The following is a 16661-nucleotide window of genomic DNA, read 5'->3' on the forward strand; positions in this document are numbered from 1 at the left end:
CTCTATAAGCCGCAGTGATGAACACTCAAATCTCAGCGGCATTGTCACGCGCTAGCCACGAGTCCCTGGCGCAAAGAATACAATTCCACCCCCGTCCAAACCCTGGCACCTGGGCCCCGATCCGGTGCAGGTGCACCTCCTGTGCGCTCGCTACATAGGCTTAGGGCCTTAGGTGATCCACACACCTGGGCCGGAAGGTTAAGCTGCGGGAATTAGACGGGCGCCAGGAGCTTCGGTGTTCTACGCTCACGGTGTGCACCTGTGGCCCGTGCAAGTGCGCAGGTAACAGCAGCACGACGCCTCCAAGTCCGCGCACGCCACTCCCACCACAACGCACCCCCCCCCCCCCCACCGTGCCCGCCCACACCTCGACTCGCAACACGCCTCATCGCATCGCAGCACACCAACAGCGGTCACACCAGCACCCTGGCAAAGCGGCACCTCTTCACACCGGCGCCTCGCCAGTACAGAACGCGCACCATCGTCGATCGCAACCAACGCGCAGATTCGTGTACCGCAAAGCCTCCGCCCGAACCTCACGCACGCCACAAACCCAGGCCACACCACCTCGCCAACGCACCTCACCACACCACGACAAACCTTCACCAAACCACACAATCGCACCAGCCGGCGGCCACCTCATCACACCCAACACCGTTGCAAAGACAAAGATCCCCCGTATAGACTGAAGGGGCAAGTGCTGTTAGCGAGCACCTATGAAGGCCGGAACGGTACGAGGTGGGTGGCCAGCACCACGCCCGGCCACCTGTCTCCCTAGTGGCAATGTTTACACACCGCAAAAGGTACTCATTTGAGGCTGAGTCGACCTGGGGGAGGCCCAGGACCGGTTCAGATAGTCGTCACTGGTGTTGGCCGTGAGCGGGAGTCGAACCCGAATCGCCGGGTTCACAGCTCAGGGCGCTAACCGCGACACTACCGCTCCCCACATCACACGCAACGCCGTTACAAGCCTTCAACGCAACACGCACCGCACCAACAGGGAGGCAGGCCACACCACCCAACTACCCCAAGACAAAAACCTCTCCACCTCCAGGACTAAACCACCTCGTGACACCAACGCACAGAGAACCATAGCTGACACCGCCTCCACCAGCCACGCCATCGCACCACCCACCCATTCCCTCGAGAACTTCTGCCCAGTAGTCCACGGACGCCATGCGGCGATTTATAAAATCACGACTTTATTTTGTTTATTCATGGATCACGTTCATTCGCAGGGCACCCACACCCCCCTTTCCCTGGGGGTGGATGGGGAGTTCGCAAACGCTCGCAAAAGGGACGTAAAAAAATACGCGTAAACTTACGTGGGGGGGGGGGGGGCTCGCCGGTCGATCTCCCCTTGCTCACGTGCGCCGGCCACACCACCGCGGGGGGCCTCCCCCCCCTACCTCCCCCCATATCATCCGCCGAGGAGGCGACGTGGCAGGCGGTTGGGACGAGGAGCCAGCGAGGTGCCGTCGGCGATCTCTCCCCGCGCTTTCGAATCCGTACGCTCGTTCGCACAGGTGTGTGAAGTCAGGTCGTTCGCACAGGTGTGGTGAAGTCAGCTCGTTCGCACAGGTGTGGTGAAGTCAGCTCGTTCGCACAGGTGTGGTGAAGTCAGCTCACTAGCACAGGTGTGGTGAAGTCAGCTCACTCACACACAGGTGTGTGAAGTCAGCTCACTCGCACAGGTGTGTGAAGTCAGCTCACTCGCACAGGTGTGGTGAAGTCAGCTCACTCGCAAAGGTGTGTGAAGTCAGCTCGTTCACACAGGTGTGTGAAGTCAGCTCACTCGCACAGGTGTGTGAAGTCAGCTCACTCGCACAGGTGTGGTGAAGTCAGCTCACTTGCACAGGTGTGTGAAGTCAGCTCGCTCCCTCAGGTGTGGTGAAGTCAGCTCATTCGCACAGGTGTGTGAAGTCAGCTCGCTCGCTCAGGTGTGTGAAGTCAGCTCACTAGCACAGGTGTGGTGAAGTCAGCTCACTCGCACAGGTGTGTGAAGTCAGCTCACTAGCACAGGTGTGTGAAGTCAGCTCACTCGCACAGGTGTGAAGTCAGCTCGCTCACACACAGGTGTGTCAGCCAATTTATGCAAGTGTGTGTTAGCTCACTCACACAGAGGTGTGTCAGCCAACTTATACAGGTGTGTTAGCTCACTCACACACAGGTGTGTCGGCCAACTTATACAGGTGTGTCAGTCAGCCCACTCACACACAGGTGTGTCAGCCAACTTATACAGGTGTGTCAGTCAGCCCACTCACAGAGGTGCGTCAAGTCAGCTCACAGACACACACGCACGGGGGGGGGGGGGGGGGGGGGCAGGCCCCATTCACTCGGTCGCCAGTCGTTTTATCCGACTTGCGACCGAGTGGTCTGACAGAGAACCGGTGCGGTTCAACCCAAACCGGTCCAAGCCGGGCCCAACACAGGCCAAGCCGGTGAGCGTACAACTTGACCGTGGGGCCCGGCCCAACTGAAGCCAGCCTGGAATATTGACGAGCTCAGCCCAACCCAATGTGGGATGACCTGAGCTGACCCGACCCGACCCGACCCGACCCCAACCCGACCCGTTCCAGACCAGCGTGGACCAGCGACAGGCCCCAGTGGTGGGGGGGGGGGGCGGTGGTGGAGGGAGGTGGGGGCGGCCAGGCGAGGTTGTGGCCGTCACATGGCGATGCCGGCCGACTGGAGGACGCGTCGCTCCACCTCGCTCAGGTGATCGCGGAACACGGGGAAGCACGGCTGCTGCGAGAAGTGCTGCAGGAACTCGGTGAGGTAGGCCTGTGCGGGACCGACAGCAGCAGCAGCAGCAGCGCAGTTCCGATAACGTTAGATCGATGCCAAGATCGAGGTCAAGTTGCTATCGTGGCGACGATGCTGTCACCGCCGCCTCGCAGCTGCTGCACGGGAGATGCGCGGCGACCTCCAAGATTCTGCGCTGGCAGCCTCATCCCACCGTCTGTTCTTAGACTCACACAGAGACCCACACACTAACGCGGAGACCGATAGACTCATACAGAAACCCATAGACTCACACACAAACTCAGAGATCCATAGACTCACACAGAGACCCACAGACACACAGAGACTCACAGACATACGCAGAGACCCACAGACTAACATAAAGACTCAGACTCATAGAGACACCCACACCCGCACAAAGACCCACAAGACTCACTCTTCCACCACCTGCCCTTGGATTTTCTCCAAATTAAAACGGTGACGAAAATATTCGTGAACGATATTATTTCTCACTCCTCCGGGATCGGCCGGAGCTGCATGCCCAGTGGTACGGCCGGCGCTTGACCGGTGCCGGCGCTAGCGAGCGCCTTTAGCACAACGACTCGGCATGCAGCAGGTCGGCCCCCCACCCCCGCTCGCTAGCCGGCAGCACGTGGGCGCACGAAGCCGGCGCGGCATTCTGCGATACCCCGCGTGGGGTTTGGGAGGCGGCTGCAGTTGGGCCCGCACGGGGACAAAGCCGCGGTCGCGCGATTGAGCGGCGCGCCCCGGCACCGGACCACACGGCACCCACGCAGGGCAGCGGCAGACACGCGGTTCGACGTGAACCATGCACACCAAGCACAAAGGTCGCCAGCGTAGCCTTCAACAGGCTGTTGGGGCAAGCGCTGTTAGCGAGTGGCATCTATTAGAGGGCCGCATGGCACACGAGGTGTGGGTAGTCAGTGCCACACCTGGATGCTTTTGTCTGCCCAGTGCTGATGTTTACACACTGCACTCGGTACTCATTTAAGGCTCAGTTAACCTCGGCGAGGTCCAGGACCGGTTTATATAATCAACACTGTTATTCGTTGTGAGTGGGAACTGGGTTCGTAGCGCGGTGTGCTCACCACTGCGCCATGAACGTGTATACAAGCACGCACACACACACACACGAGTACACACGTATCCACACGCACACGAGTATACACACGTGCACACACAAATGTATATACGCACGTGTATACACGCTTGCACACACACACTCACGTGTACATACACACGTGTATACAAACACGTATACACGCTTACACGCACACACGTGTATACACGCTTGCGCACACACGCACACACAGGAGGCGATGTGGTGACGCAGTGGGAGCTGGGGGGCTGTGTTGCAGAGCGCGGGCGGTGCAGTAGGAAGCGGCGCCGTTTGTAAAATTAGTCGAGAGCCCCCCCACACTCCCCCCCCCCCCACATCCTTCCCCTGGATGCCGTCCCCCCCATCAACGCAACACGCTCTTTACCCCCCACCACCCACCCACAAGCCACCCTACGCCGCCCCCCCCCCCCCCCCACCGCAAACGCCCTGGGATGCAATCAGCGCTAACGGCCTCCGAGGCCGTTCACGAGCGCAGCGCAAATTACGGGCGCCCGACACCGCCATCATCGCTGCCATCATCACCATCAGCGCCATCGTCACCGTCGCTCTCACTCCCTCCCCGCCCAATCTCACTGCTCGCTCATTTGCATTTTCTGAAACGCAGCCCAATGTGTCTCACACCCCCCCCCCCCCCCCGGCGAATCAGAGGCATGAACAGATCCACTCCCTGTCTATCCCTGCACCAACATCCACTCCCTGCATCAACACATCCACTCCCTGCCCCTACCTGCCCCTTACCTGCACCAACATCCACTCCCTGCCCCTACCTGCACCAACATCCACTCCCTGCATCAACACATTCACTTCCTGCCCCTACCTGCACCAACATCCACTCCCTGCATCAACACATCCACTCCCTGCCCCTACCTGCCCCTACCTGCACCAACATCCACTCCCTGCATCAACACATCCACTCCCTGCCCCTACCTGCACCAACATCCACTCCCTGCCCCTACCTGCACCAACATCCACTCCCTGCAGCAGGACATCCACTTCCTCCCCCCACCTGCACCACCCTCCATCCCTGCACTCCCTGCCACCTCGTCTCCCTGGTGCCCTCCTCCCTCTCTCAACAAGATCCGCTCTCCACATCTCACTCCCTGCACAATGAGCTCGTCTCTCACTGCCTCCTGTCCCTTGTGTCTCCTTGGTCCCCCCCCCCCCACTTCCTCCCTCCTCCCCTTCCCGTGCATCTCACCTGCAGGTCCACCTGGTAGAGTGGATCCATCACCGCGTCCGGGTCCTCCTCCTCGTCATCTTCGTAGAAATCGTCGTCTGTTGAGAGGGTGGAGGAGGTGGGGTGAGAGGTTAATGGGTGGATGAAGGGGTGGGGGTGGATGACGATGATGATGACGACGGCGATGATGATGATCTTGGTGACATCCTTCGCTCGGCATTAGCGGCCTCCGCGATTGGGGCGTCACGATTCGATTAATTAATTAAACCGACCAATCACCTGCATACCGCTTGGCTCATCTGTATATGGATGATTGTTTGTGTTGGTGTGTATATTTGTGTGTATGTGTTTGTTGGTGTCTTTCTTTGTACATACTTGTATATGCTTGCTTGTGTGTTTGTGTAGAGTATGTTTGTGTATGCTTGCTTGTGTGTTTGTGTATGCTTGTGTGTATGTGTATACTTATGTGTATATGTGTATGCTTGTGTGTATATGTGTATGCTTGTGTGTATATGTGTATGCGTATACGTGTGTATATGTGTATGCGTGTGTGTATGTGTGTATGTTTGTGTGTATATGTTTGTGTTCGTGCTTGTTTGTATATAGCATGGAGCAAGCGCTGAGGTTACATCACCGCCACTTAGTGGCGAACGATGGCGGTTGTATAGCTTTGCATGTTTGTTTGTGCGTGTGTTTGTTTGTGCGTGTGTTTGTGTGTGCGTGTGTTTGTGTGCGTGCGTGTGTTTGTTTGTGTGTGTGTGTTTATTTGTGTGTGTGTTTGTTGTGTGTGTGTGTTTGTGCGTGTGTGTTTGTTTGTGTGTGTTTGTTTATGATGGGAGCGGTCACACAGTGGTTAGCGCACCACACTACGAATCCGGTAAACACGAGTTCGATTCCCGGTTTACTCAGCCTCAAATGAGTACCTGGTGCGGTGTGTAAACATCGCCACTGGGGGAGACAAAGGCGGCCAGGCGTGATGCTGGCCACCCACCCCCTCGTGTGCCGTTCCGGTCTTCATAGGTGCTTGCTAACAGCACTTGCTCCTACAGTCTGTTAAGGCTATATGCGGGATCTTTGTGTGTGATGAGTGTAGTGTGTGTGGTGTTTTGTGTGTGGTGAGTGTATTTAGTCTTGGTGAGTGTAGGGTGAGTGTGGTACTGGCTCTGTGAGTGGTGAGTGTAGAGGGAGTGGTGAGTATAGTGTTGAGCCTGTTACAGGCTATACGGGGGATCTTCATCTTTGTATATAGCATGGTGCAAGCGCCGTGGTGACGTCACCACCACTTCGTGGCGAACGCGATTGAATGTCTTTGTATGTGTTCGTGCATGTGTGTGTGTTTGTGCATGTGTGTGTGCATGTGTGTGTGCATGCGTGTTTGTTGACGTCTTGTGTGTATATTTGTCCGCTCCACCAATCTCGGCGAACGCGGCTTCACTTGAGAGCTTGCGATACGCAGTTTGTGCACACGCAGGCCAACATCTCCCAAACAATTGACCTTTCACCACCCGATGATTCTGCCGACTGCCCCCAGCCACGGCTTATCCGCTTCACCATTTACAGTTCACCTCACAGCACAAAGCTAGCACCGTTTCACAATCGTACAACGGACAGACGTGCACCGTTTCGCTGCGGGAGGAAGGGGGGGCCGCGAGCTTCCCACTGTATCGTGACAGGTGAGTGACAGGTTGTGCGGTGAATGTCAGATAGGGGGCAGATGTCACGTCACCCCGTGCGTGCCGACGTAGGACACTCGCAGTGCAAGTGCCCCCCTAACCACCGCCCCACCAGCCTCCCCCTCCTCCTGCCCGTGACAATGGTTTGCAGGAAGAACCTAAAAAGCGCAAAGCTATGCACCGAAACAGAATCCACCGTCCATCCGCGTCCGCTCCACATTTCGGCGAAACGTCGCGCGGTTCGACGCCAAGTTATATTGCAAGCGGCGTGCGGTGAAATGAGCCATTGCGGGGCGGGGCGGAGCGAGCGAGCGGTGTGGTGTGGGACGGGACACCTGCAGAATACGATCGGCACGCGCGGGACACCGAGAAACGGCGGAACAAAAGGACGGCAGAGCTAGCCGAAGAGCGCTCTCCATGGCAACGGGGCGGCACTCGGCCCGCCCGCCCTCACCGCACAGCCCCCGGCACGGCACGGCACCGCTGGTCCCGCTCTCAGCCACCGCCATTATCGGACAATGCGAGCCCAGGCTCGGAGAGACGGCGGCTGTGGAGAGGGAGGAGTGGGGGGGGGGGTGCGAGTGATTGAGCGGGGAATTGTGACCCAGGAGCACACCACCACCACCACCACACACGGTGCGCGCGCACCACACGCACGCGTACGCGTGTACGCACGTTGAAATACTTTCGCACTTTACGTGGCCAACCGTGCCAATCGGAGGTGCGGGTGAAGGACAACAAACTGAACACGAAAAAGCGGTTCTACAGAAATGAGTTTGTCCATCTGGATGATTTAAAATCGCAAAGCTGCAGTGGCTTCTTAATATCGGAAGGGACAGCCGCGTTCCAGACGGCCGCAGAAGCGCATCCAAAAGCGCGCGATGCGTTGACCACCGTCTCTGTTCCATGTGTGTGTGCGTGTGTGCACGTACGCGCCGTGCACACACACACACACACTACGTACATGCACCCCGCGTACACACGTGCAAGCACGCACACCCCGTGACCCCACACACCCTCGGCCCTCACTCCACATCGACCTCTCCCAATCGCCCCGGGCCGACGCGGCTTTAATCTGACAAATAAATAGGCAGCGCGGAGATGGCTGGGGGCTGGGGGTGGGGAGCAGCCGTCACAGCCAGAGAGGGGAGGGGGGGGGAGAGGGAATATTGCGAGGAGGGATCAGGATAATTGATCGAGCCCAAGATGATTGGTTTCTGCTCGCCGGGCAGAGGTGTCCGAGGGCGACAGGGAGGGCCGGAGATGGAGAGAGGAAGATAGAGGGAGGGAGGGAGAGGGAAGCGCATACAGGGAGGCAGATACAGGGAGATGGAGAGAGCTAGAGAGAGGGAGGGAAATAGTTAAGAGTGAGAGGGAAGGAAGGTGAGAGAAGCAGATACAGGGAGACACAGGGAGACACGGGGAGAGGGAGACAGGGAGACAGGGGGAGAGGGAGACACGGGGAGAGGGAGTTTCTGGAGAGGGAGCCACGGGGAGAAGGAAACATAGGGAGAGGGAAACATAGGGAGAGGGAGTTGAACCAAGTTACAAACTCGCGCCAGTCACCACGGGTCGCCCACCCGCACACGTGCCAGCATGAGAGCGGAGGGTGGGCGGGCGGCATCGCCCGCCGCGATCCCAACAGAGGAACCCATTGCTCTCGTCTTTTAACAATAAATACAGTGGTGAATGTGGCGGCCTCTGGTGGCTGGAGGAGGCCACGTGATCCCGTTTCCCACGCCGCAAACGAACGTGAAATGACGAGGCAAGCGCGCGCTCTGACACGACGGGGGACGCCGGTCCCACCTCATCAGAATATTTATTTCTCCTGGAGGAATCCGATGAGCTATCAAGCTCTTTTTCACAAGATGACCGAGAGCGGCGGCAATGTGGATCCAAGGGAGCGGGGGGCGGCGGGTGATGGAGGAAATTGGCTCTCCCGCCTCCCTTCCCGTGAGACTCAGAACATTGTTTTTTTTAAAATTGATATTTACCAGAGAGAATACACTGCAACGTGTTTTTCGTTGCTATTAATTTAGGGTCCTATTTAAAACCGTTACTCAGTACCGCAGCACCACGCAGAGTACACAAAGATCCCCTGATACTTTTGGGGCAAGTGCTGTTAGCAAGCACCTATGAAGGCCGGCACGGCACACGAGGCGGCGTGTGGCCAGGCTGAGTCGACCTAGGGGGGCCCCAGGACCGGTTAAGATATTCGTAAATCGTGTTGGCCGTGAGCGGGATTCGAACTCGGGTCGCCGAGTTCGAATCCCGCTACCGCTCCCCACACGCAGAGTGCACACACAAACGCGCACATGCACCACACACACGCACCACACACACACGTATACACACCCCACGTACACACGTGAGCAGCGCGCGTGGTGTACAAGACACGGGAGTACAGCAAGGCGGGTCGCAGACCTCTCCGTCTGCATTAATGCTCATTCATCAACGTCGCCGTCGTTTCCGACGAAGACTTCGGACCGCGGGCACCCACCCCAACCCCACAGCCCCCGCAGGGGTGGAGGGACACAAAGGGAACGGGGCTCAGCAGGATCGCCGAGCGATAAGATGCCTCGTCATCTACACCGGACACTGTCCTCGACGCCTGCCGCAAGAGCCCACAGCCACGAGCGGTGATGAAGCGAAGTTGGGTTTAGCCGAAATGAAGACGACAATTAGCAGCAGCAGCAGCAGCCAAGGTCAATCAACTGCTGGACGAAGGCTTCCCTTCCAAGCCGCCGCAGCCACTTTCAATGTAAACGATCCACCCGGAACTTGCGCGCCGCACGAGAACAGAGCGTCATCAGCGCTCCATCTGTGGGCGGCGATGATGACGGTGATGATGAAGCTTGCGGCCATCCAGGCCTCTCAAAGCACCCAAGGGGGCCTCAGGACAGAGCGAACGGGAATTGGCGCCAAACGTCTCCACGCGTAGGGTGGGGACCGGGCGGGGAGCGGGCTGGGACCGGGCGGGATCCGGGCAGAGACCGGGCGGGGACCGAGCGGAAACCGGGTGTCGAGCGGGCTGGGACTGAGTGGGGAACAGGGGGGCCCAGGCTGGGACCGGGCTGGGACCGGGCGGGGACCAGGCCAGGACCGGGCGGAGATCGGGGGGGCACCAGGCCAGGACCGGGCGGGGACCAGGGAGGACCAGGGGGGGACCGGGTGGGGACGAGGGGGGGACCGGGCGGGGACCAGGGGGGGACCGGGCGGGGACCAGGCCGGGATCCCTGGAGAAGACGGAGAGCCCCGAGGGCTCAGCAAAGGCCTTACCCGGATAGGTAAATAAATAAATAACTCGCGGTAAATGACAGCGCCATTAACTCTCCCGCCGCCGCCACCTGCGACGCGGGGAATTTACTAAATCCATTACGAACGCGTTATAATTTGAGCACCCCCCCCCCCCCGTTTCATTAGGGCACCTTTCATAAATCAATTGCAATCTGCTAAACCGCTGCAATAATCGAGCCGCCGTTCTTGTCGAAGAGTTCCGTGCGCAAGCGAAAGCACGGAGGGCGGCCGTCTGGATCAGGGACGTTTAGAGCCCGCTCCGCGACAGGCAGCTGAACAGACGGATTGGAGCAAGTGCTGTTAGCGAGCACTTATAAAGGTCAGCACGGCATACGAGGGTGTGGGTGGCCAGCACCACACCCGGCCGAATGTGTGTCCCCCCCCCCCCCCCCAATGGTGATGCTTAAACGCCGCAGCGGGTACTCATGTGAGGCTGAGTCGACCTAGAGGAGGCCCATGACCGGTTCAGATAATCGTCACCTGTGTTGGCCGTGAGCGGGAATCGAACTGGGTCCGCCGGGTTCGTAGCGCAGCGCGCCGACCCGCTACACTACCGCTGCCCACACACGTAAACACGAGCGCACGCACGCACGCACGCGCTGGCAGTGCATCAGTGGCGCCCGCTTGGCCATGTTTCACCCGCGACAGACGTGCCCAATTATAAGTCTGCCTTAAAAAAAAAAGGTCGTTTACACTGAGCCTTGATTGCCTCAATTAGCCCGAGTGACACAGGGCGACGTTTAAACCCGGCCACCTCCTGAAACGATCGCCACGGCAGAGGTCGGCGGAGGGATGCGACGTGACGGAGGGGGGGGGGTTGTCAACTCGCCCCTGCCCTGTGCTGCCCCCCTGCCCTGCCCTGCCACCCCCACACGCCCGCCCAAACCCATGCCCCCCCCCCCCGCCCATCAAAGGGAGACGTTCGTGAATTTAGTGTCGCGCCGAAGCGAGCCGACGATTTGAATGCGGCCGGGAAAACGGCTTTTATCGCCGTAATCGCCGTCATCAGTCACTCGCCTGCCAGTGGCAATTTTGTCCTGGGTTGGGATGCGGTGGTGGGGGGGGGGGTCTGTGGAGGGGGGTGGTGGGTGGGGCATTGTCACCCACGTTCTGCTCCACACTGCACGGCGACTGCTAACCCACAGCAGGAGAGAGAGTGGACGGCACCACCACCAAAGACAAAGGTCCCCACGTATAGCCTTAACAAACTGCTCGGGCAAGTGCTGTTTTGCGAGCACCTCTGAACGCCTACAATGGCGCACGAGGGGGTGGGTAGGCCAGCACCGCCTTTGTCTCCCCAGTAGCGATGTTTACACACCGCACCAGGTACTCATTTGAGGCTGAGTCGACCTAGGGGAGGCCCAGGTACAGATCAGATAACCGTCACCGGTGTTGGCCGTGACTGGGAATCGAACTTAGGTCGCCAGATTTGTCGCGTAGCGCACTAACCGCTACACCACTGCTCTCCACCAGCACCACCACCAGCACTACCACCAGCACTACCACCAGCACCACCACCAGCACCACCAACCAGCACCACCACCAGCACCACCAACCAGCACTACCACCAGCACCACCAACCAGCACTACCACCAGCACCACCACCAGCACCACCAACCAGCACTACCACCAGCACCACCAACCAGCACTATCACCACCACCACCACCATCCGCCCCCACCCCCTGGCAAAAAGCAAAAAAAAATCTAAATCAAATCTGCCCTCAAAATAAAATGTAGCTATAAAATTCCGCCGTAGGCTCCAGACCCCCAGCGAGTCGGCGTGGCAGATGGGGCGGAATGAAGCGGCACTGTGGGGGTTGCGCGTGGAGGATGGGGGGGGGGCTGTCGAGCGAGGAGATTGTGTAGTAGTCGTAGTGAGGGGGGGTGTGGTGTGCGGGAGTCAAGGGGGGAGAAGAGGCGGCGCTGTGGGCGACAGTGCCGCCAGGTTTCCCGGTAGCGCCTTTCAGGGTCTTTGCCGCTTACCTTGGACCGCCTGTGCTCCTCTCTCACCGCTTGCGCGCGAGGCGCCCTGGTTTTGTTTTTTTTCCTCCACCACCGCAATCATTTTTCGCTTCTCCCCACGCGGCCACGGCTGCCGTCACACGCGATGGGAGAGTGACGAGGGTGGGGGGGGGGGGGGGGTTTTCGGGGCAGGCCGCCCGGAGGCGCGGGATCGCTCGGGGCCTCGCGTCCCCGCCGTGTTGACGCGTTCGGGGGCCGCGCCGTTAGCCCTGCGGAAACGCTCGCCCGCCGGGAACGCCCTCTCGGCAGCTCCTATAAAAGTTCCGCCACCCAGCGGCGGACAAAGAACGCCGCCCGCAGCGGCTATGGAAAGGGGCCGTGTGGGCATCACCACCAGCTTCATCATCGCTGCGAGGCTTCCAAACGGCAATTTACTCCACCTCGCGAACAACAAAACACTGAAGCCCTCCGGCGACTACTGGACCGTCCATCCGGAGAGATCCGCAGAAAAAAAAACCAGCGGTGACGCGGCTTGCGAATCGTCGCCGGCGCTCGCTCTCACCGCCGGCGCTCGCTCTCACCGCCGGCGCTCGCTCTCACCGCCGGCGCTCGCTCTCACCGCCGGCGCTCGCTCTCACCGCCGCTTTACCAACGCCGAGGCACCAAACCGATCGGCGCGACGGTGGCCCGGGCCCAGTGGTGGCGCGCTCGCCGTTTCGGTTGCAGAGAAGTTCGCGGTACGGATTGCCGTTGCCGCCCACCCCCCCCCCCCACTCCGGTTAATACCGCCGGCGCATTTCATCATAAATAGCGTCGGAAGTCCCGTGACGTGATTCGAAGATGAGCAGGGCCTTTGCGTGCCTGGGCGTCACGGCACAACTTTGCCAGATTTGGAAGAATAACCGGCAAGCGAGCCGATTTGGTGCGATGGCTGAGCAGCGTCGCCCCAACTGTGAAACGACCGCAGTTCTGCTGAGCACTCGCCTGTGAAACAGTGCGCCCATGAGGATTGCCCCTGCGCGATTAAAAACGGCGCGAACACCGGATTAACCAATCAAGCTTTGTTTACGGCGCAATAACCCGCACTCCAAACACTCCTCCACTGTCAATAAAGCACACCAATCCAATACCCATACCCGCCATTTGCCACAAAATGACCTGGACAGGCCAGGTGCACTTTGAGGCCATGTGACGTATCGAAGGCTCGCTGACAGGAGGTCACGGGACAGACCCGGGTGCCATAGGTTGGCTGACTGAGATGACTGGTAGATGCACACCAGCTGTACCCCCCCTACTATGCTAACTTGCTGAATTTTAGCCGCCCGGCGCTCCGCTCGTTGTTGTGAGCGTCGCTCCTCTGCCCTCCCTTGTTTTTGGAGGGCGACTGCCTCCAACTGCTCAGGAGCAGCGTCCCTCATGTGCCTCCTCCACACACACACACAAACGCGCGCGCGTTTCAAACCCGCGCGCGGAAATTGCTTATTCATTTACGCAACGGGTACACCAATATCGCACGCCAATTATTATTATTCTAACAATCTAAACGTTCATCGCAACGCGTCCCGAGAGGACGTCAACACCGAGGGGAAGACGCGGCGGCAACATCGCTTCGCGTGCAGCGGCCGGGTGGACCGGATCGCGAGCGGCGGCTTGCGGTTTGACCATGGCTGATGATGATGGCGATGACGATCGGTTGAGTAATCGATTAGTTCCTCGGATGACGGCCGCGGCTCTCGACGCGGCCGCTTGCCGCGTTCGCTCCGGAGTCGTGCGGAGGAAAGTTCCGAGCGCTTCGGGGTGGGGGTGAAAGAAGGAAAGTCAGCGAAAGGACGAGAAACGTCACGCGCTAATTAGGCCGCTCGTGCATCGCACGCCGACTCGGGCGGGCGGGCGGGCCGGCGGGCAGCGCACGGCGACGTCACACCGCCCACGCGGACCACAGCCAGGGGCAGCAGCACGGGGGTACGATAGCTGCCCTCCACGCAGTCGATTCGAATGCCTTCGTCGCCCCGTGAATCTTTGCAAGCTTTGCCGACGTTGAAAAGGACGACCTGTGAGGTCCGTCCGCTTGAACGCGCGACTCTACCTTCAGGGTTGGACATCTAGACAGAGAGCACTGACTCGAGCCGAACCCAAACGCCCCTCGTGCTACAAGAGACAACAAAAATCCATTCGGAACAACTCGCGACGCTGTCGAAACCGCTGCTGCTGCTCGTGAGAAACAGACCAATCACCACTGTTGCAATTGTGCTCACTCTACAGATCCTTCATCGCGCACTGCCAAACACATCTGCTTAACCCCCGAGACAAGGATGTCTGTCTAAGAGGTTTAATCCCTTAGACAGGGCTGGCTGTCTAAGAGGTCTCATTGGACAGGGCGTCACAGGCCGTTCAAAGTTTCTTTGGTCGGAGGAACGGCGGCACCGATCCAGCGGACAAGAGCGTCCGCATCGGCTAAGTGGAAATTCTGCGGGAGGGAGAGACGTAGGGGGCTCTGGCCAAACCGAGGGGGACCCCCCCCCACAACCCCCCCTCCCCCCACAATCACCCCCCAACCCGCACCCCCCCTACCTCTGTCCACTCGCACTAATTGGCACTACTACCGCGTCCTTGCGCCACGCTTGCAGAGCGACCGCCTCCCCCCCCCCCCCACCGTGCGCTCGCGCGATGGCATTTGTTTACTTGGCCGGGCACAGCGCACGGCTCCACGCGGTGGCAACTGCGGCAGCAGTAGCACCAATAGCAGCAGGAGCAGCGGCAGCGGCAGAAGCAGATGCAGCAGCAGCAGATGTAGAAGCGGTAGTAGCAGCAGTAGCATCAATAGCACCGGCAGTAGCAACAGACGCAGATTTTTAGCACCAACAGCAGATGTAGCAACAAGCAGCAATAGTAGCAGCAGCAGTAGCATCAATTGCAGCAGCAGTAGCAGCAGATGTAGCACCAACAGCAGGTGTAGTAACAGCAATAGTACCAGCAGCAATAGCAGCAGTAGCATCAATTGCAGCAGCAGGAGCAGCAGATGTAGCACCAACAGCAGGTGTAGCAACAGCAATAGTACCAGCAGCAATAGCAGCAGTAGCATCAATTGCAGCAGCAGGAGCAGCAGATGTAGCACCAACAGCAGGTGTAGCAACAGCAATAGTACCAGCAGCAATAGCAGCAGTAGCATCGATAGTAGCAGCAGTAGCAGCAGACGCAGATGTAGCAGCAATTGTAGCAACAGCAGCAATAGTAACAGAAGCAATAGTAGCAGTAGCAGCAGTAGCAACAATAGCAGCAGCAGTATCAGCAGAAGCATCAATAAGCAGTAGCACCAGCAGCAGTTGTAGCAACAGCAGCAGCGGTTGCAGCAGTAGTAGCAAGCAGCAATAGCAGCAGCAGAAGTAGCGGCAAAACCAGTACCAGCTGTTGCAACAGCAACAATTGTAACAACCGTAGCAGCAGCAGGAGCAGCATGAATGTCACATTCACACAGGCCGGGCCTCGCCTCGGGGGAGAAGAGAGCCGGGATGACATGCACACGCGCGCACGTGTATATATGTGTGAAATACACACACGCTTGTACACGCAGGCATAGACATACCGATACCCACATGCACATGCAAGCATGTAAACACGCACATGCAACCCGGGGGTATACATATACACGCATGCATGCACACATGCAAACACGTACACAATGCAAAGACAAAGATCCCGTACAGCCTTTACCAGACAGTTGAAGCAAGTGGTGTTAGCGAGCACCTATGAAGGTTGGCCCGGCAAACAAGGGGGTGGGTGGCCAGCACCACACCCGGCACGCCTTTGTTTCCCCAATGCCGATGTTCACACACTGCACCAAGTACAAATTTTAAGGCTGAGTCGACCAAGTGGAGGCCCAGGACCGGTTCAGATTTTTTTTTTTATCCAAATCAGAATCTTTATTTAGACTGCAAGAATCCGATGAGCAATTCACCAACCACCACGCCACAACCCACCCCCCCCCACCACCCACGCTGCAGTACCCACAATGGGCACACGCTCACATAATCAACCGTGCACACACACGCACTCACGCGGCCACAAACCAGCAGCAGCATAAACAGGCAAACTAACACAGGGCACGCACGCACACAACACACGAAACAAAGATCACCCGTATGGCCTTAACAGACTGTTGGGGCAAGTGCTGTTTGCGAGCGCCTATGAAGGCCGGAACGCACACGAGGGGGTGGGTGGCCAGCACCATGCCTGCAGCCTGTCTCCACAGTGGGGATGTTTACACACCACACCAGGTACTCATTTGAGGCTGAGTCGGCCCAGGGGAGGCCCAGGACCGGTTCAGATAATCGTCACCGGTGTTGGCCGCGAGCGGGAATCGACCTCGGGTTCGCGGGTTCGTAGCGCAGCGTAGCGCTAACCACTACACCACCGCTCGCCACGGACACGAAACGCACACACGCGCTGCACTCCTTATAGAAGTTATTATTTGTTGCCATTACTCCTAATGCCGACTCGCTCATTAGAAACCACTTGCGTTTTTATTGTCCGGCTCAGCGTCGCGTTTATTGTTGTCATTACCAGCCTGTGGTTATTATGTCACAACGAGCAATGGGAGGAAGGTGGGGGGGGAGAGTGGGGGGCAGGAGGCGGGGGGCACGGGGCGGAAAGGGGGTGGGGGGGAGA

At 58.6% G+C, this 16661-nt stretch overlaps 1 protein-coding gene across 3 annotated transcripts in view; it reads right to left on the reverse strand.

Moving 5' to 3' along the window:
- Positions 1-1185: 1185 nt before the first annotated feature.
- The window catches only part of IPO9 (importin 9), an 87370-nt gene continuing 71894 nt past the window's right edge, over positions 1186-16661 (reverse strand). For all 3 annotated transcript variants that reach the window (XM_076074512.1, XM_076074511.1, XM_076074513.1), the window contains exons 23-24: positions 5085-5161; positions 1186-2784 (exon numbers count right to left, since the gene is read on the reverse strand). In XM_076074512.1, coding sequence (XP_075930627.1) covers positions 2668-2784; positions 5085-5161 — 194 coding nt within the window. In that variant the 3' untranslated portion in view covers positions 1186-2667. The remainder of the gene's footprint in view (positions 2785-5084; positions 5162-16661) is intronic.

The sequence above is a fragment of the Petromyzon marinus genome, chromosome 48, assembly GCF_048934315.1.
Source record: "Petromyzon marinus isolate PM22_M1 ecotype Great Lakes invasive population chromosome 48, UKy_Petmar_22M1.pri1.0, whole genome shotgun sequence".
Taxonomy (NCBI): domain Eukaryota; kingdom Metazoa; phylum Chordata; class Hyperoartia; order Petromyzontiformes; family Petromyzontidae; genus Petromyzon; species Petromyzon marinus.